The sequence below is a fragment of the Papilio xuthus genome, unplaced genomic scaffold (genome assembly GCF_000836235.2).
Source record: "Papilio xuthus unplaced genomic scaffold, Pxut_1.1 DF825783.1, whole genome shotgun sequence".
Taxonomy (NCBI): Eukaryota; Metazoa; Arthropoda; class Insecta; order Lepidoptera; family Papilionidae; genus Papilio; species Papilio xuthus.
Window position 1 is genome coordinate 3,668,864 of NW_013532866.1, and position 24,955 is coordinate 3,693,818.

General features: G+C 34.3%; 3 protein-coding genes across 3 annotated transcripts in view; 2 read left to right on the top strand and 1 right to left on the bottom strand.

Moving 5' to 3' along the window:
- Positions 1–1,070: 1,070 nt before the first annotated feature.
- Positions 1,071–7,184, top strand: Tbce (Tubulin-binding cofactor E). The gene is made up of 7 exons (XM_013322950.1): positions 1,071–1,495; positions 1,937–2,043; positions 2,733–2,912; positions 3,698–4,109; positions 4,593–4,724; positions 5,757–5,913; positions 6,685–7,184. The coding sequence occupies exons 1-7, from the start codon at positions 1,151–1,153 to the stop codon at positions 6,999–7,001; spliced, it is 1,650 nt and encodes a 549-aa protein (XP_013178404.1). The 5' UTR covers positions 1,071–1,150; the 3' UTR covers positions 7,002–7,184.
- A 603-nt stretch (positions 7,185–7,787) lies between these two features.
- Positions 7,788–14,038, top strand: LOC106125850 (ADP-ribosylation factor-like protein 13B). Its single transcript, XM_013323260.1, has 7 exons — positions 7,788–8,302; positions 9,333–9,432; positions 9,975–10,572; positions 11,028–11,205; positions 11,630–11,770; positions 12,424–12,541; positions 13,094–14,038. Exons 1-6 carry the CDS (start codon positions 7,954–7,956, stop codon positions 12,534–12,536), a joined length of 1,479 nt encoding a protein of 492 aa, XP_013178714.1. The 5' UTR covers positions 7,788–7,953; the 3' UTR covers positions 12,537–12,541; positions 13,094–14,038.
- A 1,964-nt stretch (positions 14,039–16,002) lies between these two features.
- The window catches only part of Alk (Anaplastic lymphoma kinase), a 22,956-nt gene continuing 14,003 nt past the window's right edge, over positions 16,003–24,955 (bottom strand). The window contains exons 21-26 of the mRNA XM_013322948.1: positions 22,297–22,389; positions 20,694–20,755; positions 19,527–19,621; positions 19,296–19,422; positions 19,069–19,216; positions 16,003–18,833 (exon numbers count right to left, since the gene is read on the bottom strand). Coding sequence (XP_013178402.1) covers positions 18,192–18,833; positions 19,069–19,216; positions 19,296–19,422; positions 19,527–19,621; positions 20,694–20,755; positions 22,297–22,389 — 1,167 coding nt within the window. The 3' untranslated portion in view covers positions 16,003–18,191. The remainder of the gene's footprint in view (positions 18,834–19,068; positions 19,217–19,295; positions 19,423–19,526; positions 19,622–20,693; positions 20,756–22,296; positions 22,390–24,955) is intronic.

Consider the following 24,955-nt stretch of genomic DNA (forward strand, 5'->3'; position numbering starts at 1 on the left):
AAAATATTATTACGAAGGAAATTAACAAATCGATGACCCGTGACATTAACTCGTGTTTACGTCCCACATTGCTCGAAAACAGAAGAACAAAACACAATCTTGGCAAAATCTTAAATAAACCACGTTGAAATTAAGAACGACGCCAATAAATTAACGATTTATTTATTTGTTATGTTCACGAAAGTTCTGGACGGTTTGATGAACTCTAAACACTTACCTCATTTTGATGTTCGTATCCTTTGTCGAGATCAATCCTTATGCACTATTGCACGGCACGCAACAATTGTTCACTTATAAAATACATATTTTTCACAGACACCAACGTACATTGCACTTATTATCGACTCGTGGAAACGTCTGGCTTCGGGGTGGCCATTTTCGTGTCAAAAAGCACCTTTGGATTCACGTCCCGTTTTTACCCCGATTACGAAAAGCGACGAGCGAGAGGACGCTAGTACTGCGCCGGGACTGAGAGCGAATTAAAAAAATTAGCTCACTCACAGTATAGTCATACGGGGCTACAATGTACAACATACATATGTAATCAAACAATAGCCACGAGCTTATTTCACTACGACAGCTGAAGGCTAAAGTTCTATTGTATACGGTGATACGATCGAATGCATCCCCCCACTAACCAAGCTTAAATTACGGTACAGCGTGTGCTATTCGGCGTGAGTCCGGAAATTAAATTTACATTTTCGTCCCTATTTGGAGCTATTTGGTTGTACTTCCCAATTTAGTCGTATAATAACTGCGCTCGCCGGGGACCAATCACTGTTCGTGGTTCGGTATATTACTTCGGCTTTTCTCTAGATTTTGGCCTGCATTGCCATCTATTGTACGTTATATTAAACCGCAAATTGTCTTAAACTTAATATATAGCAACACTGGCTTGGAAATTTGTTTTTCAGTATTTTTTTATTAGTTTAAAAAATATTCTGTTAACTTAAGATTTTATTTACAATACTATTTTTATCACTTAATCATTAAATTACTCTAGACAATCAAAAATCAGTTTCATTTCAGTGGGTAACAAATCAACGATTTTTGACAATGCGTCACTCAATCTGACAATCTCGAAGTTTTCCGAAGAGTTTGTCCTGTTTTCAATTTGATAAACAGTTCCATTTTCGAAAACATAAAAAGGATGGTGGGCGCGATGCCTGTTAATATAGTACCAAAATTTTACAACGGCACAATCGGTGGTTGTAACGGTATGGAAGATGAAATGCAAGTGTCTATCGGTAGTAGGGTAAAGAGTGGTGATGATTTTGGCACAGTGAAATATATCGGTGAAGTGCAGGGTTACAACGGGATATGGTACGGAGTAGAATGGGATGATGTTGCTAGAGGCAAACATGACGGTTTTGTTGACAACATCCAGTATTTTAAAACTACGAAATCAAATGCTGGCTCTTTTGTTCGTCCTAATAAGATATCACCTCTGAGGACTTGTGCTGATGCCATTCGGAAGTATTACGGTGATCGAGAGGTATGTTTTTTTTCGTAATTTCGTTACTCTAAACATGTCAATACAAGGTCTTACACCCACACAATACCAATTGCAATAATAAACATCTGTTAACAATTTTGCTTTTAAATCTATTTATATGCAGTAATTAGCTTTTACTTTATTTTATACCAACTATTCTACAAAAAAAAAATACTATACTGCATTTATTTCTCACTAGTTGATGGCTGCAATTCCATCATAAGAAAAAAAACTTAATTCCAGACTGTTCTTTACATATATGCCAAATTTCAGCAAGATCCATGCGGCTGTTCTGTTTCTTTAAATAAACATCCATTCATCCATCTAAACATTTGTATTTATAGTATTAGTAATATAGTTCAGATGTTATTTAACTTTATTGTATTGTAAACATAAATTTAACATCACACTCTTAATGCTTGATACTGTACATTATTCCAGGATGAAACCGTAGCCGCACACCGTAGAACTGTAATTAATGAATGGAAAAGAGAAATGGGGGCACCCTTTATTGAAATGGTTGGCTTTGAGAAGATACATCAGAAACAGTGAGTTTATATTTTGCTACTGTTAGGAAGAAAATACGAAAATAAGCCAGTGTATTGACTCAACACTAGCTTTACTGAAAATCAACGTTTATGTCCATTCACTATTCATTCTGACACTGGACTTTGTGACGAAAGCATGTCAATTGCACCAAAAGATTCTAACTAATAATGTCTAAAACAACATAATTTAATTTCGTTCAAATACCAACATTAAGTAACTGAACATAACTTGTAATTTCAAATTTGTATGTAAAGTGCCTGGTGAACAATCAAATTTATTTGTCCTTAAAATGTCTTTTTTGCATAAAACTTTACGGGGCCTTGCGGGTCACGCTGTATACAACAATTCGATTAAATAGCGTCCGACAAGCCACAGCGAGGTGTTGAATGGCAGTATGGCTTGTCGGACACATAATCCGTCATGCCCTGTTTGAAACATTAGCTTGCAGGACATATAGTTCGACATGGCAGCTAACGTGTTAATATTTATCTGCTAAAGGTTAGGATGCGAATTGAATAAATGACATAAGTAAAGAATTACAAATTCTAGAGAGTACAATCATCCAATCTAGAATCTAGGTTTACCTCAAATAATCAGCTTCAAAAGAGGATTTTTAGTCAAAAAAAGTTAGAGAACCATTGCTTTTTAGTTGTTAGTAAGTAAAGTTAATTATAATTAATGTTTGCAGGAAATTTGACCGTCTCCAAGAAGTTTGCGTACACGATCAGAACGTAGCAACCGCTGGTGATGTTGCCTCCCTCTGTCCTAATGTCCGCAGTTTGGATGTGTCAAGGAACTTGTTCTCGAACTGGCGTGAAGTGATACAGCTGTCTGCTCAGTTACCTGATTTGAAGGAGTTGGATGTTAGGTATGTTAGTCAAAAATATACTAGCTATTGCATGCCACTCCGTCCGCACGGAATTAAACGAACTTAATTCTACTATGTGTTCTTCCATACTATGTTCTACATGAATGCCAAATTTAATTGAGATTGGTTGAGTCATTCTGGAGATAACTTTTAACATACATCCATCCATCTAAACATTCGCATTTATAATATTAGTAAGATATATAACATTTTCATGACACTATGTCAGCCTTACCAATTATTATGTAATTTTTTATGCATATTCAGTAGATCTGAAAATTACTATTTAGTTTTTAATCTAGTGCAAACGGAGTTTAGGGCGATAGCTTAGTTATCTGTAGAAATATGTATTGACCAATCCAATCCATCAATTTACATATGCATATCTTCCCTACTCATAATAAATGTTCTATGATAATTTTTCATTGTTACATAGTAATATTTATCACAAAAAGTTCTATATCTCTTTCCTTCCTTGAATTGACAGGGATATCGCGGTGGTAAGTTAACACGATCCCGTGGCGTCCCACATATGGCTATGAGGGAACAGAGGGGTTTAGTGGGTATGCTCCCATTCGGGGAGAGAATCCCACATAACTACCGTGCCTTCCCCTAGGCACGGAGTATGCCTAAAGCATTCCCCTCTGAAAAAAAAGGGATATTTCCCTGTCTAGTACAGCCTACTCTTTCAACTGCACTTTCTCTTTCCTTCCTAATTATGTGCAATTGTAAAGTCAAAATATGTCATATAAGGATTCTTTTAAATGTTCATATTTATGTTTCAGCAAAAACCGTATGGCAATCGACATGTCTGAAGAAACACTATCCCAGTTGTCTATAAACTTTTCCAGCCTCGAGAAACTTAATATATCTGTCTGTGACTATGAATGGTCAGATATCGTAGTGTTGTCACATCTCTGGCCAAAAATAAACGAAATAATAGCAGCTTATAATAGAATTAAAAAGATAACATCACCGGAAGTGACGTTACGCACTTTGACTATATTACGTTTAGACGGCAACCCTATAGATTCATGGAACGAAGTGAACAACCTCGGAAGATTGAATTTAAAAGTATTAAGTCTGAATGATTGTGAAATTGGTGAAATAAGGTTTAACAATGATCCTGGGAATGGAAAAGTCAATATGTTTGATAATTTGGAAGTTTTATTTTTGAACAGGAATAAAATTAATGACGTAAGTTAAACAAATCTTTTAAAATCTTAATACAAAGATGTTTGCTAGTTTTAGACATGATTAGTTAGAATAATTTGTCGCGAATGACGCGCTTTCGTTACAAAGTCAATTGTCAGGATTAGTGAGGGGACATAAACGTTGACATTTTAGTAAGGCTAGTGTTGCGCCAGTACACCGGCAGTATCGGATTTTCTTTCTAACACTAGAAAATAGTTTTTTGATATTATTAAGTGGCAAGCAAGGAAACAGTCAATCGAATTCGCCAAAATAGCGAAGCGACTTGCCATTTACAGACTAGACATTTGCAATAGTTGCATTACTTAATCTATGCAGTGAGAACAGAATAATATTTTCCCTTCCTGTGTCCCTTCTCCAACAAAATCAGAAAGAATGGAAAGGGAAAGTTCCTTACCATCCTTTCCAATTTACTTACCAATTAGTAAAACTTAATTTTTATAACATAATTTTTTTTGTTAATTTCAGTGGCGTTCAATAAGCGAATTGGATAAATTGAAGAATTTAAAGAAATTATATTTCTTAAAGAATCCAATACAAAACAGTGAAGACTACGACACCACTTCACAGCTTGTTATTGCTAAAATTGGATCTTTGCAGGTGAATATTTATATATATTAAACTAGCTTTTGCCCGTGGAAGACCATAGGGAATTAAAAAAAACTTAATTAGTAGCTTATGTGTTCTTACAGGTTATGTTCTATATGTATGCCAAATTTCATCAAAATCCGTTCAGAAGTGCCAGAGATATCTTCAAACAAACTAAACATTCTCATTTATAATATTAGTAAAATTACTAATCTTATTATGAATGGATAGATGGATGGATGTTTGTTACAATGACATACATTGTACAAAACGGCTGAATGGATCTCGATGAAATTTGGCATACATATAGCACAAATTCTGAAAAAAACACATAGGCTACTTATGTTTCTTTTATTTCCGCGCGGACGGAATCGCGGGCTAAAGCTAGTACTAATTATAAATATGGAAGTTAAGATGTATGTTAGAATCTCCGGAACAAAGTGTATGGATCTCGCTGAAATTTGAGATTTAGAACAAAGTCTGCAAGAACGCATAGGCTATTAAGTCTTTTTCTTAATTCACCTACTATTTTATAGTTAAAAGATGTTACACTTTTATCAGTAGATATTTTTTTTATTTTTGTAAAATATTAGCAGATTTTTTGTGTAAATTGACTAATATTTCTTTAACCATTCCAACTAAGCTCTAGGCTTGTGCTAGGATATGGTTTACAATAGTCGAATGGCGGGATTCGAACCCCCGACCTTGTGGTCGTAAATCCGTAACCTTAACCATTAGGCTATTGACGCTTAAAAAATTTGTAGCTGATCATATCACGCAGCATCATCTGTGAAAGAGAAAGAAACAATCGCCGTCTCACTTCCACGATGCGGAGTGGGGGAGTTATTTGTTGTCTCGCTCACACACTGCAGAGTGGGGGAACAATGTGTTGTTCTAAACGCCCTAACTTATCTACACTCTTCTCGTGTATTTAAATAGCTCATTTTTGCCAAATAAATATTCATTCATTCATTCGTCAATTCTGGAACTCGTCGATTTACTCAGCTACATCTCCTAAATATATATTATATATCAATATTTCAGGAACTAAACGGTTCAATAATAACAAGGGAACTCCGTCGTGGTGCTGAATATGATTATCTCAAACGCTACGGTGGTGAATGGAAACTTGCTCAGCAGGATAACGCATTGAAAATGGCTTTTGATATTGAACATTGTAGATTCCAAGAACTTGTTAATAGTAAGTTATTTAACAAGTTTAATTTGCAGTGGAATACCACTATTATAATGTAAAAAAAAATGTAGATTAAAAAATATTTTTGTATATATTTCTTGGTTTGCTTAGCAACAGAAATTTAACTAAATTAGATATATTTATCAACAAATATTTGATTTCTTAATATTAATATAGAAGTAGCGGACCCGACAGACGTTGTCCTGTCTACACGTCTTTAATTTAAATAAATTAATATGAAGTTAATATTTGATGAAAATTGTGAATCTAAACCATTCCCAGATCCCCTTGAACACACACAAAAAATTTCATCAAAATCGGTCCAGTCGCTTGAGAGAAGTTCAGTGACATACACACTCACAGATGAATTATATATATAAAGATTCTCATGTCGTAATGTTAGTTATACTTCTATTGAAACAGATTGATTGAATTTTATGAAATTTTATTGCATATTTAGCAGGTTTGAGAATAAGCTATTATGTGTTTTTAATCCAGCGAGAATAGAGTCAAAATACTGTATCTTCAGCTCTCTATAGATCTTGGAGGCTACCCTTTGAATTTCTTCTCCAATATGTTCAATATCACGATGTTTTCCTTCACTGTAAGAACGTCGAATAAATGTACATATATAAATCAAAAATGGAAAAACACATTGGTACATGGCGGGATTCGAACCTAGGACCTGCAAATTACAAATCTAGTGCTTTAACCCCTACGCCACCGACACTGTAGTAATACAGTAAAATAATCTATTTTTTTTTTAATTTATTTCAGAATACGGGATACCAGATGACAGCTTGTTAGTCAAACAAGTGAGGAACACGACATTAACATCACAATTATTAGAAATTATATTACGCGATGAAAACGGAAAAATATTAAAAAAGAAATTCCCATCGACTATGGCTGTACAAAAGCTGGTAACACTCGCACAAAGACTGTTTTCCAAGACTGGCAACACTGGGACGCCGACATTAAATCTTGTAGACGACCAAATGAAGGGCGCAGAAATAACTTTGGACAATGTTATGAAAGATCTGGCATATTATTCTATTAAAAACGGCGATACAATTCTTGTTCGGTTCAGATAATGTGGAAACTGGAAATTTTTACATGGCAACACTAAACGCACGTTTTGTTCATTGGCTTATAATATTACAGATGATTTCTATTGTTCAATTATTTAACAAAGAAAGCTTTGTATATATGACTAAAATTATACCTTTATTTATTGCGAATTTTATTTTCTAAAATAAATATCCTATTGTATTTTGTTTCGTTGTCTTATTTAATAATAGCTGTCGCCCGTGACTTCCTTCTCGTCTAATTAAAAAAAACTTAATTAGTAGTCTATGTGTTCTTTCAGACTATGTTCTACATCTGTGCCAAATTTCAGCAAGATCCATGCAGCCGTTCTGGAGATACCTTCTAACAAACATCCATCGATCTAAACATTCGCATTTATAATATTAGTAACATTTTTTAGTATATATGAATTTCCATTCCACCTGTGACCTTTTCCTTGCGAGAAAAATAAAACATCTGTGGCCTTGGAAATGACATTGTGAAAAGAATAACAATGAATACAAAATTAGGGTAATTTTCAACACACTGACACTAATTTTGCTTGATAATTTATAAATATCAGATGTGATTATAAGGTTGTTGTGAAGAATTGGTGGTCTAATAATAAAACAGTGCGTTATTTCATAGTTTAAATTTTATTTTGTAATAAAAGATCGATTTAGGTTATAATGATTATATTACTTTTCTGTTTTAAAATATTATTTACAGGTATACAAATTAAGAATTGGCACTTACAAATTGTACAATTAAAAATAAAAAAAGTTGAATAAAATAATTATAAAAAAGGTTTATTATGTTTTAATACTGGTCACATCGAACTTTATCGCTATTGGTAACCGTTGTGTCAACAGAAAAAATATAAATGTTTACAAATGGCATCTGGCGACAAATTCAAAGTCGCGGATTGAATTTGTGTCAAATATAATTTTAATTAGTATTTTAGTGTACAGTGTAGTGATGGGTAATTGTTGGGCTATATTTCGACGGCGTAGATTACGTCGTCATATAGTTTTAATACTTATTGGGTTAGACAACGCGGGCAAAACTAAGACAGTGAACAATTTGGCAGGAGAAAAGGATGACAAAGTTTTACCTACAGTTGGTTTTAAAGCTGTTAATTTAATACACAAAGATACACCCGTTACGATCTACGATTTAGGCGGCGGGCCGCAATTTCGTCAAATATGGAGTCAATATTACAGCGAAGTGCACGGAATCATTTTTGTTATCGACTCGAGTGATTTTCAACGGCTGGACGAATGCAAAGCGGTACTTGAAGAAGTTTTGTCACACGATCGAATATCAGGTATAAATTATTTATTAAATTCACCTAATAAAAGTTATTAGTTATTATATTTCCTTGTAGACATCAAAATTAATATGAAAGTACCCTCTTACAAGGAAGTTATTTCGTGTATTTTAATTATGTCTGCATTTCACGTATCGAGTTATACAGTTTTTAAGTCTTAAATGGTATAATAACATAGGTTTTATATAGCTATATTACTGGCAACTAATATCGCGTTACAAACTCGAGCATGGTTTTTTAATTAAAATCTTATCAAGTTAAAGCTGGGTAAAATCAATTATCACACTGTTTATATACGCTATGCTTATTAAGATAGTGAAATTAAACTCGACAATGGCCACTAAGGGAGAGCTATAGTAGAAATAATATTAACATTTCGTCATACACTTAACTCATAATTTACAACTTCGTAACTTCAAATACCAACATATTTACGACGTGTCCTTATCGTTTTCAATATTTCTGACGTGTACAGTAAGTACGGCAAGGCTATACGTACACAAATTAACGTAAAACCCGGTGATTTTAGTCGCTAAGACTTAAGCTTAATGTCATGTAGACTGCGTAAGTCGCCGACATTAATATCTGTCGAGAGTCGCTCGCAACCTGTATGCTAACATCGATAATATTGTGAGATAAGTTGCTGCAATTTTCAAGATGGCGCAGCAAATCTATACAGTTGACATATAGTTGCTGCTTGTACTGGCCGAAAGACTCGCGTCGACGATTCAACATTGTGTGTTCGGAGCGCGAACAACGCGATTCTCGCGACGCAGCCACGCTCTCTTGTGATTTTTGTATAAATTATTTTTTATACATCACTAACTATCGCCCGCGTAATAAAAAAAAACCTAATTGGTAGCTTTGTGTTCTTCCAGACTATGTTCTACATTTATGCCAAATTTCAGCGATATCTATGGAATCGTTCTGAAGATATCCATCCATCCAAACATTCGCACTTATAAGATTAGCATCTACGGAAAGTTGGTATAGTATCCTATTCAATACATATTCTGTTAATCATCAGGTAAGCCAGTTCTGGTGCTGGCCAACAAACAGGACAAGGATGGTGCGCTGGATGACATCGATGTTGTGGAGAAATTGAATATTGAACCACTTGTTAACAAGTATGTAATACTAGCTGTCGCCCGTAACTCTATCATCGCGGAATTAAAAAAAATTAAATTAGTAGCCTATGTGTTCTTCCAGACTATGTTCTATATCCCCTCCAAATTTCATCACGATCCCTTGAGCCGTGACCCGTTAAGCTGTTCTGAAGAAACGTTTAAATAAACATCCATCCATCTGGAAGGATCTGGACGGCTGGCATTCCACAACGGTGCGATTCTCGCGCAACTTCTTGCCTCGCACAGCCGCGTTGTGGAACGGTCTGTCCTCGGCGGTATTTCCAAACCAATACGACTTAGGGTCCTTCAAGAAGCGAGCCTATCACCACCTCAAAGGCCGGCAACGCATCTGCGGTTCCTCTGGTATTGCTGATGTCCATGGGCGTCGTTGAACACTTCGGTGTTCCCGCTGCTCGTTTGCCCCCTTCTGTTATAAAAAAAAATCTAAACATTTATAATATAAAAAAGTAAGATGAAATCTTTTTTCTTTATAATATCAGTATTAATTTTTCACGTTTAGAAATTCTAATAAAATATTTCAGGTACAGATGTCCAACATTAGTCGAATCTTATACAGCTTATCCAACAGAAACTAAATCTAAAAAAACAAAAATAGATCCCGGATTACGTAAAGGTTACCATTGGCTTTTAAATTATATTGTACGTAGGTACGGTGATATTAATTTACGTGTACAAACAGATATACACGCTGACTTAGAGAGACGTAAACGTTTACTAAATAGGGCTGCTAATCGTACATCACAGACGTTTACAGCTGAAAGTGATGTGGGTACACAAACAGGTTTTGAAAACCCTAATTTCGATCCCCATAGAGTAGATAGAGAGAAAGATCTAGAAAGTGGTGTTATAGTGGTTAAACCAATTGGAGTTAAACCAAATAGTTTGGATACGACAATCACCGTGGAAAGTGTCGATACTGATACGAGTGGTAAACCTAAATTATCGCCATTATTTGGACGTAGCAGTAATAGTACGGTTAATGAAACTGTACGGATAGAATTGGAACCGAGACATGAATTTAGAAAATTATCTCCGATTGTCCGGAAGAAGAGTGCTGGATCACAGCCTTTTGATTTCAAGAACAGACCACATTCCAGTCCGACGACGAAGAAAATTAAGGTGAGTGGAAATTAACCTTTCAAAGTTTCAGTACGAAACATAGTTGTCCCTCTCATTCTATTTGAAAGAAGAGAGAGATGACAATATTCTAATGTGATGTTTCAGCAAAGATATTTAAGGTGACAAAAGAGTACTTCGTTGTTTTTATCATGTCCCCAAATGCATTATATTTACAACGTTACGACATATTGCCGTCTTCTCCTCCCCACTCTCCGAAGTCGGAGCGGGGGCGGCAGAGGGTTCTCTCGCGCTCCCGCTCCTGTGCCTGAGGTACGGAACATAGTTTGGAAATATATTAAGCTACATTTTTTAGTGGTACGGAACCCTAAAAAATGTAGCTTAATATTTGTCCAAACTATGTTCTACATCTATGCCAAATTTCAGCGAGATCCGTCGTTCTGGAGATACCTTTTAACAAACAAACTTTCGCATTTATATTACATTTTATCTAATAGGCAAGTCAAAGTACAGTATCAAAGAATTCGTCAATCCAAGAGGATGATAACAAAGATGATATGGTCTTGAAATACTCTGGGGATAGTAAAACTTGGGACGCAGGTCTGAAACATCGAGTTTTCGTCAAAGATGTGGAACTGTCGCAGATGCATCGAGAGATTGTCCTCACTGAGAGAGGTAGGAATTATACTAGATAACAATTGCACATATAGAAGTATGTAACTAACTGTCGCCCGCGACTTAGTCCGCGTGTGAAAAAAATACTTATGTAGCCTATGTGTTCTTCCAGACTATGTTCAATATGTATGCCAAATGACATCGAGATCTATGCAGCCGTTCTGGAGATACCTTCTAACAAATATTTATCTATACGTCTAAACATTCGCATTTATAACATGCATGTATAGTTGACTAGCTATAGCCCGCGACTTCGTCCAATTGAAATAAAAAAAATAATAATTTATTAGCCTGTGTGTTCTTCCACACTATGTTCAAATTTCATCGAGATCCGTTCAACCGTTCCGGAGATATCTTTTAAGAAACATTCATCTAAACATTCGCATTTATAATATTAGTAAGATTTGTATTCGTTGTATAATAGAGGGTCAAGTGAAGACCGCATCATCAGAGATATTGAGTGCGGCAACATTACCACTGAGTGCCAGACCTGCATCAGCTTCACAGTTAGTTCGGAGACAGCTGGAGATATGCGCACAACATAAAAGACGGCTCAGTCTTAGATGTAAGTTTATACACACGATCAGAGATGTATATATTGTTGCAACACTAGCCTTACTAAAATGTCCGACGTTTATGTCCCCTGACTAATAATCCTGATATTTGACTTTGTAACGAAAGCACTTCATTCGCCACAAAGGATTCTAACTAATAATGTTTTCTTTGTATTAAAGATGAGCGATTAAAATAAAATTATATATATTAAAAAAACGTCTAAACACTCACGTATATACGTCCGTTGGCGGCACCGACTAGTTTCGAGCCCATCGGGGGCCCTTCATCAGTGTGAGTGGGACTGGTATTATTTCGTGGACGCGGCCCCTAGCTCACTGTTACTAGTCGGTGCCGCACCGTACCGGACTAATATACGTGAGTGTTTAGCCGTTTTTTTATATAAGTTTATTATAATGTGACACGAAATTTTGAATAATATAAGCTATTGCTTGGAGATGATAGCTTTTTCCTTCGTTAAGATTTAAACGCGCTTGTTGATGCTACATGTCAGTTAACTCTCTCTATATTGTTAGTTCGCAAACACACCACTGCTACAAACCGATACCATCAGCGCCAAAATGGCGGATATTGAATAAGCACAAAATATTACGTCTTATAGCCTGTCCATTTATGGTCGGTGTATCACAGTTTTGTTTTATTTAGATATGCAACGTAACAAGACAAGTCCTGAAAGAATGACAGCGATGGTTTACGAGCCGAAGTCTCAAAGACATCTCGATAAAGGAGACTTCCAGCAACCCACAGTCACTAACTAAATATGGTAAGTTTTTAATATTTTAATAATTTATTTCACTTTGAAGAATATAATTCCATAATTAACTTTAAAAAAAAATTACACTTTAAACTCCTAACATAGTATAATAGCAATTAACAAACTATAAGGGTCCTTTTATATAGACCGAGCAATAAACTATAATAAATTGTTTAACTAAATGTCGCCCGCGACTACATCTGCGTGGAATTAAAAATAAACGTAATAAGTAGCTTCCAGATTATATTCTACATGACAAATTTCACTGAGATTCATGCAACGGTTCCGGAGATACCTTTAAACAAACATCCATCCATCCATCTAAATATTCGCATTTATATTAGTAAGATTTTACTTTTAACGTGTTTTTATGTTTGCTTTTTATAGAAAGCAACAAAGTTAAAAATAAACTTTATTTCAATTGTATAAAGGTCAATTTCTTTTGCGATAAAAATCTGCTCTGCTCTTAACCCCGGTGTGTCTAAATGGACCTTAACTCTTCGGTTATTTTTTAAAACAACAAAGAATTCAGAAGTTTCATTTTTAAATATTTTTTGACAGATGCCAGTGTTGCAATAAGAGAAGAAAAGTTAATTAAATATGAAGTAATATAGTTTCACAATATATTATTTACTTTAAAATTATAAGATATTTTTTTCTAATTCATATCTTTAACAGAATATTTTTAAAACGTTAATCGTATAGTAGTGATACCATGTTAAAAAATGGTAATTTTTGGTAACATATTTAAAATATGTTGCCATGTTGAATAATTTGGATTTTGGTAGTTTTTGTGACGTAATTAAATAATTGAAGTCAATGTACGTCTCTTACCAAAATGAGGATTTGTGAGAGGATTTTATTCATAGAGAAAAAAAAATATGAATGATTATTCAGCGACATTTATATAGGTCCCATATAAAGTATGTCCATTATTTTATAGTCAAATTAACAATTCAAATGAGAAATTATGAAAATTCATGTCATTAGCTGATAATGGCATTTATTTGACCATGGATTTGGTATCTTACGGTGAAGGAAAATACCATGATGCTGCACATATCTGCGAAGAAATTCAAAGATGTGTAAAGTCAACTCGCACTAGGCCAGTGTAGGTTGAATATGGCCTAGTCCCCCATAACTTAGGGTAGGCTCCGAGCCCCTCGGTGGGGATGTATACTGAGCTGATGATGATGTACCAGTTGATGAGTGTGTTGTTGTGAGTCGTACGTATTTTGATCGATTTGATGATCGGACTTGATTCTAAAATAAATTAAAAATATTTAGTAATAAAGTGTTTTTTGTCTTTGGAATTATATCTTGACAGGGTACATGTATAAATAACATATACAAAAATAACTAGTGAATATTGATTAGTATGATAGAAAATTTTTGGTCATTTAAATTAATTTTTAATTACAGTCACTTCTTGGTTATTAAAATATGTTATTGAACGATAGAAACATAATGTTTACTGTATTATGTATACACAAATAATATTATTTATAATATTAAAGTTAAACCCATAACGATTTTCCTAATAAGATCCCTTTTTCAATAGTTATGTATCTTCAAAAAATAAAAAATAACAAGATTTAAAAGCTATTTTCGTGTTACGTAGGAAAGGCACAAAGTTAATGTTTTTTTATCTAGTTATTATTTAAAACATTTGCAAAATTGTGTCATTTTAGAATTAAACACTAAACTGCCATTTGTGATTTTTTGTACTGATTAAAAATATTGATAAACATTATTTTAAAAAATTACTAAAATGGTAAAGAAAAATAAGATAGCAACACCAATTTAAGAGGAATAAATTAATTCGGGTGTGATTTATTTTTTAAGAAAATAAGAGAGACTAAGAAATGTTTGTTTTAAGTGTTATATACAAATTATTATGAAAGTTACTCAATTGGTAACTTTAACAAACTTTAAGTAATTAAAATATTTGTTTAAAAAGTTTTACTAACATGTAAATTATTTATAAAGTTAGTGAAATTATTTAGCATCGATTATATGAACTAGAATTGTTTAGTTTTGTATTTTATATACGGTTAAATAAATTTATGATTAAAATTATTCATTAATTTGTTTTATTTTACTATCCCCTTAGATAAGATATAAGGTTTTTTTACAGCAACTGAACTCAAATCAAAAAGAACCTGCAGCCATTGCCTAGATACTATCTTCTATTTTTATTTTATAAGGTGGCAAACGAATAAGTAGCCTGAATGACCTGACACGGAAGTAATATTTCCTTCCTACGGGGAACGCATTCGCCATAAAATCAACTTTTTTATGTTGAATAAGTTATCCTTTGACCACAATCTCACTTAATGTTATGAGATGATGTAGAACGGTACGTGCTAGTTAGTAAATGCCGAAATAGAATCGGCAGACTGAATGGATCGGAGTAGACTGAAAGAATGGCAAGTTTTACCTTCCTAGTATGATGTGGGCATCATACGAGGACGGAAAAACTTGCCATTCTTATAAGTAAAAGAAAAGGGTGGGAAGATAGAGGAACCGCGGATTGACTTCCATTTGAAGCCTGCCACTGTTTTTTATATAAATAAAACAAGACAAAGTACATTAATGACTTTATTTTTAAATATCAATTACATATTTGTTATTAATAATATGATTTTTACATATTTTTTTGTTTATAATTATTTATGGATTATAAAATATATCTTTACAGCATAATATTTAGGTAACGTCCGGTAGTATCACGAATTGCCGGGGAAGTGCCCGGAGTAACAAAGACAATATTTAATTTAAACAAAAATATACTCAAGAAACATGTCATCTTGAAACTTGAGCCTATTGATTTCAGATGACAAGTTCAGAGTATGTTTTATTGCCAATGTCACTCTATTTGGACATTTAAAATTATAATAAAATTTAACACTCATCACTCACACTAAATAAAATATGTCGTCACCGGAAACTCGTTTGACGGCTACCGGACATTGTTGTCAAAATTATAATATCAACGCTTTCAGTGAATTGCCAGTACGAAGATTAAAATAATTACCATATTTTCAACAAAGAGGTCTCATCGTAAATTTTCGTTGTTCTAAACCCATTAGCCGACTTATAAATAGAGAAATTAAAGGAAGAATAACATTTCAACGTCACTCGCCTAAAGAAGGAACTTTCTTGTGTTTTTCGCCCGTGTTAATTATAAAGTCACAACCACGATTCCATATTTTGTTACTTTCATTAAATTGAAATTATTAAAAAAAATTGTTCAATCTAATTCAAACAATTGTTCTTAATTGAGCAATGTTTTATAGAAGTGACAGTAGAATGTTATTCAAGAAAATAAAGTTTTGAAAAATAAAATATTGAAATCGAAAATTGTTTTCCTTTTTTAGGTTAACATATTTTTTAGTTTTGAAAAAAAATACCGGTTTAAATTAGAAATCTTTACAATATGGCCACTCAGTGTTATTTTTTATGTATTATAATATTAACATTGTGAACTTTACAACCAAATTAAATTAGCAATTGAAAGCCATCGTGATATTTCCCTATGTCGTATACGGTTTAAATTTTTATCCAATAAAGCTTGTTATAGACAAAATAATCAATATTAAATACGCGCCAAAACTACCATCAAAGATGGAACTATGAAGTTAATTTTAGCGGGAACGGTAACGTTTTGTCAAAGATTAAAATGCGTTATATATTCTATCCAGAGACAAGACCATACAATTCTAAAATGCAATAAACTCTTCCAATTAAATATCGAAAATTAAATAAATCATGATACCCTGTCATTTCAATACACATATACACAAAACATATTTAAATGCAATTTTTGGAGGCAAAAACATAACATACATTTGGCACTACGAGAGACGAAAAAAAAAATTTCATATTTTTCCTTACTCTATCTTAATCTGTAATTAAAGCATCTCAATGTGATTTCACATTTATGTATACATATATATAATAAAACTATATTTAATAGTTACTATTATCTTTTGCAATAATATTTCAATCTTTCATCGCAGGTACTGAGAAATCTCTAAAACATAATAGGGTTTTTAAATTTACAATAACACTCGGAAACGAATAAATCAACTATTTAAAAACATTTTTACATCGCAGTAGAAATACTACTAAATACAAAAATGCCTACAGTTATCATTTTATCCGTGTCGGTTTATCCCGCACAGACTACTGTATAGCCCATCGGAGGCCCTACGTCAGGGTAGTCTACTCACTACGCCAGCGAGGACCCCTGAAGGTCTACAAATTAGTCGTTGACAAACCGACACAGAACAAATAGGTTTGTAGTAATTTTTGTTATTTTATTATAACGTCTCATGAAAGTTAAAATAAATTTAACTACGACTACATTAAACGTAATTGTATTTCATTCTTGTGGTTACGATTATTTGTTATTTTTTTTTTAGGGCGGAATTACACAAATCTCTACATCTTTTATTTACAAACATCTGAAGCATTTACTACTTTATCTAATATTCTAGAATATAGAAATTAAATTAATTTAGAAGAATTTAGAAGTTGAAATGATATTTTATATCGGAAAATGAAGTCATAAAAAACATACATCAACATTCACATACTTTCAGATTTCAAATCTGGCGATTGAGGTAACACTTTAACGTTTCACAGTTTGAACGAATTGACGGCGACAAATTCTATTCAGGGGTTCTAACACGTATATTTGCGACACGTGCGACGTCACTTCTATGAGATTTGTTGGTGTACTACCTCTAGAGCTGTACAAACTTTATCGATGATATTATAAAAAAGTTCTCACAAAAATTCGTACTAGGACCTCCGTTTATATCTTTAGGTTGGCATAACAGGTAATGTTAGTCACTTTTACTATTCCATTTAAAAGAAACATGACCATAAACCATCAGTATCAATAGACAAAATTAAATGCAACTATAAAAGTGGGTTTTCATTGTCGAAACATTTATACAAAAACGTATTAATATCTGTCATTCTATCTGTAAAAAAAATAACATAATTCTAAATTCCATACTTGACAATGGAAACCCACGGTTATACGGTTCCGTGAAAACCTTTCAATTATGGAAATAATACTAAAATATTGCCATAATTCGTTATTACTTAAATTTATTTTCATTGAGATTATCTAAAAGCGGATTAACTAACCAGTGTGCGTTTGTTTTTTTAATAATTATGATATAGGTTCGAAAATTTTACAATACTGTCAAGAACATAAATTAATTATATTTAAGAGTTTTGCACAAAGCTGTAACTGTATTTAACAAATAATACATTTAAAATGTAAGGAACATTTTAAAAATAACGTCATTCTCTGCAAACCATTGAGCAAATTGAGCAAAGACAAAACGACTATGTTTCTTTCCTACAAGCGTTTCACGAAGCCGTTTCCTTTTATAAAATAAATATCACTTAATATTATTAAAACAATAAAAATATTTGTACAACGTCATAGATAAAATACAAATCTCGAAATAAACAACTACTCACATTTAATATACTTACATCGAATTATTACGTCCGAAAACATTATTTACAACCGTTATAAGTTAATACTGCTAAATTTAAAAAATGTAAACGTCACATTAGTCCGACGGCAGCGCCAAGAAAACACCACAACCAAAATACTGACAGATTATTAATTTTAACAGCTAATTTCCGATTCACCGACAAATTCACCGCCGTTGCTACCCTGTTTTATTATTTTCTTTCCATTACCGATTTTTACTTCACCATAGTTTTTATTTTTCTTTTTGACACCATTACTTCCCGAACTGGATGACGCGTTGTCACTGTCAGCGTATGGCACATCTGTCATGGGGCCATTTAATAAACTGGCCGCTGAATTAGATTGTTTTAATTTACATTTCTCCTCTTTGTGTTCGGATTCTTTCGGCAAATCGTGTATTATAGCTTTCTTTGGATCGATTTGTATTGTTTTTGAATCGGAAAATTTATTAGGTGTTACAACATTGATGTACGGAGGTAATATGTTCATGGTTGTTAAATTTACGGATCCGCTGTTCTTTTTTAACGCGTTCAGATTCTGTTCCAATTGTGCAGCATCTAAGCAGAGTGGTTTCGGTTTGGGGACTAATTTTGGTGGTTCTTTACTGGGCCACGCGTTAATCCGTGGTGGGTCAGGAGACGCGACTGGTGCTGTCTTCTTTTCGATTGTTAAATTGTTTTTGTGGTTCTTTTCAATAACATTAGCTTCTATTGCTAATGATAATGCGTTTTCAAGTGGCTTCGGTGATGTTGGTGTTATACTTATAAGTTTATCAACCTATGGAAAAGAATATTTTATAGTAAGCCTTAAGTTTTCACTAATAGGGAAATTACATTTTACTTTGTTAAAGTTTTAACGTTGCAAGTAAGATTCCAAATGCTTTTAATAGACAGAATAAAGGATATTTCGAAGACTAAAGTGTACTAAAATTGGTCTTCGATGACAGTTTATCAGGTGAAGTAAACATTTTCACTTTTTGCGTATCTTTTATAATCATGGTAAATTTACTCACGGCGGGTCCAGTGTCGGCGTTCGGTTTGAGGTCCACAGTGTTACTGGGCCTCGGCTCGGTGAAGGACGTCTCCCAGATGACGGGCTTTTCGTCTACTTCCGACGCGCTGTCGTCATCCATTGACGCACCTTCGATCGAGCTTAGCAATCTGTCAAGAAAACAGATTATATAACTTCATAAGGATCATAAGGCATCAAATGTAAAGAGGTTATTGGCTAAAGTTTTACCTGTCAGTAGAATTAGACGGCAGAAACTTTGTGTTTGTCCGCGTCTCTGCGGCGGAAGCAGGGCAACCGTCGCCGCGACGACTGCCGCCCCGAGACACCGTTGGAATGTTGCCATATTCTTGTGATGCTACAAATTGGTAGTTAATTTGGTAAATAAATTAATTTCATATGCGATATTTATCACTATTGAAATTCACGGAGTCATAATTTTTGTTTGATCCACAAACATACCTTTCAGAAGAGGTTGATATTGTGAATCCTCCATTTCTGGCTGGTCCGGCGCTGCCGTCGGCTGTTTGCTATGAGGCGTCAGCGGATCCGTTGTGCTACAACAAATCGTCAATAAACCGTCCTCCTTGTTGACAGTTATCAATGTTGCCAGTGCAATATTTCATTTACTACCAGCAAATAAGCGACGAATCATTTACTCAGATTTAGACATATGCCAATTGTGGTTGAAAATAAAATAAAGTCATGCAAATTTTGCTATAATTTTATGCTCGCTCAAAAGCTACTAAATTGGTTCTTTTTTCTCGCTTTAATAGCTATTTGCAGGCAATCCAATATCTATTAAGTTGTTCTACTTTAATCTTTGTGTTTTTATTTAGATACTTTTTTAAGTTAGATCTTTAGCAGTTTTTAGGTTTTGAAAACTCGGAGATTTCTCGCTATGGGTTCGCTAAACATGCATGTTAATGCTTGGTTAATATACAATGGTAATTTTGATGATTGATGAATCATTGTAATCTAAATTTCCTCATTTTTTCCAGGTTGCTAAGTAAAGTGTACAAAATAATTTCACGCGTTGTAGTCATATAAAAAATATATGACATCACTTTTGATAAATACATATAAAATTCAGATCAGATCGATTTTTTAAAGGAACTATTTGTTTTAGAAAATAAGTTTCGTCAGAATTGTAAAAAAGGAAATATAATGAGGAAGTTTAAAGTCCAATGTTTTCTATAGTCGTAATATAAAGAAAAATGAAGGTAGATTTAAAGACATTTATAATATTTTTGGGTCCTTTCAAAGTATGACAGGCGACATACACAATGACATTTCAGTGTGACCAGTTTATAACAGCTACAAAATTACCATAATGTTTTACTATGTGCAGCAAGTTATTAATTGGTATTTAAAATATTACAAGGTAAAACATAGGTAGGACGGCCATTTTGAACCAGGATAAGAATTAAATATTTTTAAAGTCTGATTTGTGAATATAAATTACAGTCACTTTCATCATCTATTTCACTTTTTTGAAGATTTATTTCTATAAAGACTGATACTTAACTCGATAAATTTAATTCTAGTATCATTTTTTTACATGTTTTAATGGAATAGTGTTCTTATAACAACTATAATATCCAGTTCAAAATGATCGTTATTTGTTACCTGGGGTCGGAAGGCGCGTCCAGCGGCGGCTTGGGCACCAGGTAGTCGGCGGCCGCAGACCGCTGCCAACACCACACACGTCACACCGGCGCCCCGCGCCCGGCAAGGGAGATCGCTACATGGTCTTTTAGCCGAGCTTTTTATAGCCTGGTCGTATTTTGGCTTAGCTATTTATAGATTGTTCGTCTTTTAGCCGAGCTATTTATAGCCTGATCTTTTTTAGCTTTGTGGTTGCAATTTTTAAATTCTTTTAAACCCTTGTTTGTTATTTTATAATACGTTTTAGTTCCAAATAGCAACTCAAACAAAATTATAATTTTTTTATTAATTTGTTTTGTCTCAGATTTCGACTTTTTGAATGACTTTGCCTTTTTTGATTTACATTTTATGACTACCCTCATACAACAACATTTTTGACATTTTTTGAAGTAAGTACCTACGTCAATGCTTTTTTATTAGGAAGCAAGCAGTCGATATTTTGTTAATTCCATAGCTAAAAGACCATGGCATTGGTATATTTTTAAGCGATCTCTCCGAGCCATTCCACTTATTATCTAAGCGTGCATTATAACGATGAGCTTTGTAAAATATCTCACTTGTCAAAAATAAAATTTCATTGACGTTGACATTTGTTTTTTTTTTACAAAACCCATGTAAAGGGACAAAGGTAAACGAAAGATACGGGTAGATTCTCGCTATAGCTACTAGGCAAGTACACTCAAAATTCTGAAGTATTTTGGTATAAATGTGAGATTCTTTGAAATGTATTGGTGCAAGCGAATGTATGGATGTATGTATTGTTTTAATGTTTTATATAATGTATCACTCCATGCGAATGTATGGATTTTGTTATTCCATTCCAATGAATCTCGCACTAACTACAGGGGTTTTCTAATTCTCTACGCGTTTCTCATTCAAGGAGAGGGTAGTTAGAAAAAAAATATGAATAAAATATAAAATAAAATTCATGCGCACTCGCAAGCACGGTATTTTAATTTCACGGATCTAACATCGATAATTTTGATTTTTTAAAATTAAAAAGAACCCAGTTACTTGCTTCTAGTAGCCAGAGCGAAAACATTTTCCAAAAAAAAAAAGAAAAAACACGGTTATTACATTAGTATTTCCTTTTATAATTGTTTTCTTTATTGTTGGGATAATTTAAATGGTTTTATTAAAGAGTTTTTCATTTAAATACTCTTTTTTTCATCTTTAATATCTTACATAATTATTGTAGGCGTTATTCTAAAAATATTTAATACTTCGTACAAAAATACGTCCACTTTGCGATGTGATTAATAATTATAACTTTCTTAAAAAAAATAATTTACTCTTCTTTGAGGAATGTAATAATACTAAATATTGTTTTGATGTTAAAAAGCCAACGCATTCTATATTTAAAATTTGACAGCTTAAAAAAATGTTGCCAGTATCAAAAACCAACCTACTGAAAACTATCATAAATATTTTTAGTATAACGCCCGTAGATAGTAATTGTAAACACTACCGAAACACTTTTATACAGTCATCTCTGTTTTTCTACATATAAATGACAGAGATAACAATATAAAGCGATGTTTCGGCAGTGGACCGCAATGTTTACCTGTGAGGCGCTGTCGTCGTTCACTTGCACGTCAGCCGGCGGGAGCAACAGAGAGCGCAGTACTGGTAGAGGTGCGCTCACGATCTCTGGATCCTGTACCAATATAACGATAATAAGAGTCACATAAATAAGTTATATTAATAGTCTGTCTCTTTCTCTCCTTAAATCATATCTTTCTTCTCTTTTTTTTTATAACAGAAGGTGGCAAACAAGCGAGCGGCCACCTACAATTGCTGAAATAGCGAAGTGACTGTGCCCATAGACATACGCAATTACATATGCGTTGCCTACCTTTAATCGACGGAGGAGAGGATGCACGGAAAGAAAATATTTTCCCTTCCCATGCATCCTCTCATCCGGAATGTCCACTTCCACTTCCCATCAAAGGCTCAGAGAAAAAGGGTAGGAAAGAAAAGAGGAGTAAATTAGGCCTTCGGTACGCACACTCATCAGATGAAACTTGGAATAGCTTCCACTTGACGCGTGTCTTCTGTGTGGTCGTGGTATTTCACCGGGCGAGCTGGGACAATTCGTGCGAAGATGTTAAAGCGGACTCTACCACTGTCTTTCGTGTAATCTAAGAGGTGACGCGTATTGAAAGTACTAAATGAATCCATTGACAATATTAGTAAATAACCACTTATACTAATAAGAATGTCGGTGGCTCAGTGAGTTAAACAAGACTTGTAATCTGCAGTTCCTGGGTTTGAATCCCGCAACGTACCAATGTGATAGATTTACATATGTACATTTATCAGACGTTCTTACGGTGAAGGAAATGCTGTGATGCTGCACATATCTGTGAAGTAATTCAAAGATATGTGTGAAGTCAACCCGCCCTGACTGTGGTTGACTATGGCCTAGTCACTGACTTAGGGTAGACTCAGAGCACCTCAGTGGGGTTAATATAACTACTTAAGATTTAACTTACTTGTAAGAACCGCTGCAGCCTGTCAAACATCTGCGCAAAAGCAGGTCTCTCTTCAGGATTTGGGTTCCAACATTCACACATTAATCGATATATCTCTTGTGGACACCCTAAAAGAATCATTGTAACACATGTCATCTCTTTCATTCTCTTTAACAAAATAGAGACAACAATATGTATTCAGTTTCATAACAGTCGAGTTCCTTACCGTATGGTTTCTCCAGTCTTCCACCACCAGAGACCATCTCCATGACCTCTCTGTTGGTACACCCTGTGTACGGCATCATGCCAAGAGAGAACACCTCCCATAGAAGTACACCGAACGACCTGCATATACAGGGTGTCCAGAATTACTTGGACAAGACATAAATCATTCTATTCTTGCTTTAATAAGGGACAAAGTACTTCAAAACTTCTTTAAATCAACTACCGGAGTCATTGTTATGTATTCATCCTTTTTATGTAAGAGAAATCTATGCTAAGATTATTTCTCACTGGCAATTAAATGATTAAGTTTTTTTTATGTAAAATATTAGCAGATTTTTTTGTAAATTAACTAATATTTCTTTTACCATTCCAACTAAACTCTATGCTTGTGCTAGGATATGGTTTACGATAATAGTCGAATGGCGGAATTCGAACCCCCGACCTTGTGGTCGGAAATCCGTACGCTTAACCATTAGGCTATTGACGCTATTAGTGTTAGTAAGTGGACAATAAGAGTTGCTACGTGAAAGAAAAAATCAACTAATAATAGTCGAATTTCTTTAGAGACATGTCTTCTTGTCTCTTCGCATCAAACAATCTCAAAGAAGAAAAGGATTCCTGGGTTACAAGAAGTGGTACAATGGCGGAAAAAGAAATAAATTTGCAGTTGTAATGGGTTTACAAAAAAGGTTTTTTTTATATCATAAGGTGGCGAACGAGCGAGCGGCCACGTGAAATCGCTGAAATAGCGAAGTGACCGTTGCCCATAGACATACGCAATTACATATGCGTTGCCTACCTTTAATCGACGGAGGAGAGGATGCACAGAAAGAAAATATTTTCCCTTTCCATGCATCCTCTCATCCGGAAAATCCACTTCCACTTCCCATCCTTTTCTTATAAGAAAGAGGATGGGAAGGGAAAGAGGACTAAAATTAGGTTTCCGACACGCACAGTCATCAGACTGTACTTGGAATTGCTTCCACTTGACGCCTGTCTTCTGTGTGGTCGTGGTATTTCACCGGGCGAACCGGGCCAATTCCTGCGCAGATGTTAAAGCGGGCTCTACCACTGTGTAGGCTAGAAGAAGACAAACTATTCAAAACATACCAGACATCAGTTTTGATAGTGAAAACTCCATCGATATATGCTTCAGGTGGCATCCATTTAATCGGCAGCATAGCTTTGCCTCCTTTCTTGTAGTATTCAGCTCGGTATACATCACGCGCCATACCGAAGTCCGCAATCTTCACAACGCGTCCTGGACCTCGCGATGTTAACAGGCAATTACGTGCCGCTATGTCCCTGGTTTAACAAATTCCATTAAATCATATTTGAAGGTATCTCCAGTACTGCTAAATGGATGTCTATGAAATTTGGCATACATATAGAACATAGTCTGGAAGAACACATAGACTATTTATAATTCCGCGCAGACTGAGTCGCAGGCGACAGCTAGTACGTATATAAATTGCTGTTGCCCGCGATTCTTAAATAGTTTGTTAGTAAAAACATCTTCCAAAC

Excerpts from the sequence above, each read along its gene's own strand:
- Tbce (XM_013322950.1), top strand. The coding sequence starts at position 1,151 with ATGGTGGGCGCGATGCCTGTTAATATAGTACCAAAATTTTACAACGGC. Across the intron at positions 1,496-1,936 it reads AGTATTACGGTGATCGAGAG|GATGAAACCGTAGCCGCACA; the intron begins GTATGTTTTTTT and ends ACATTATTCCAG. Across the intron at positions 2,913-3,697 it reads TTGAAGGAGTTGGATGTTAG|CAAAAACCGTATGGCAATCG; the intron begins GTATGTTAGTCA and ends TTTATGTTTCAG.
- LOC106125850 (XM_013323260.1), top strand. The coding sequence starts at position 7,954 with ATGGGTAATTGTTGGGCTATATTTCGACGGCGTAGATTACGTCGTCAT. Across the intron at positions 8,303-9,332 it reads GTCACACGATCGAATATCAG|GTAAGCCAGTTCTGGTGCTG; the intron begins GTATAAATTATT and ends GTTAATCATCAG. Across the intron at positions 9,433-9,974 it reads ATTGAACCACTTGTTAACAA|GTACAGATGTCCAACATTAG; the intron begins GTATGTAATACT and ends AAAATATTTCAG.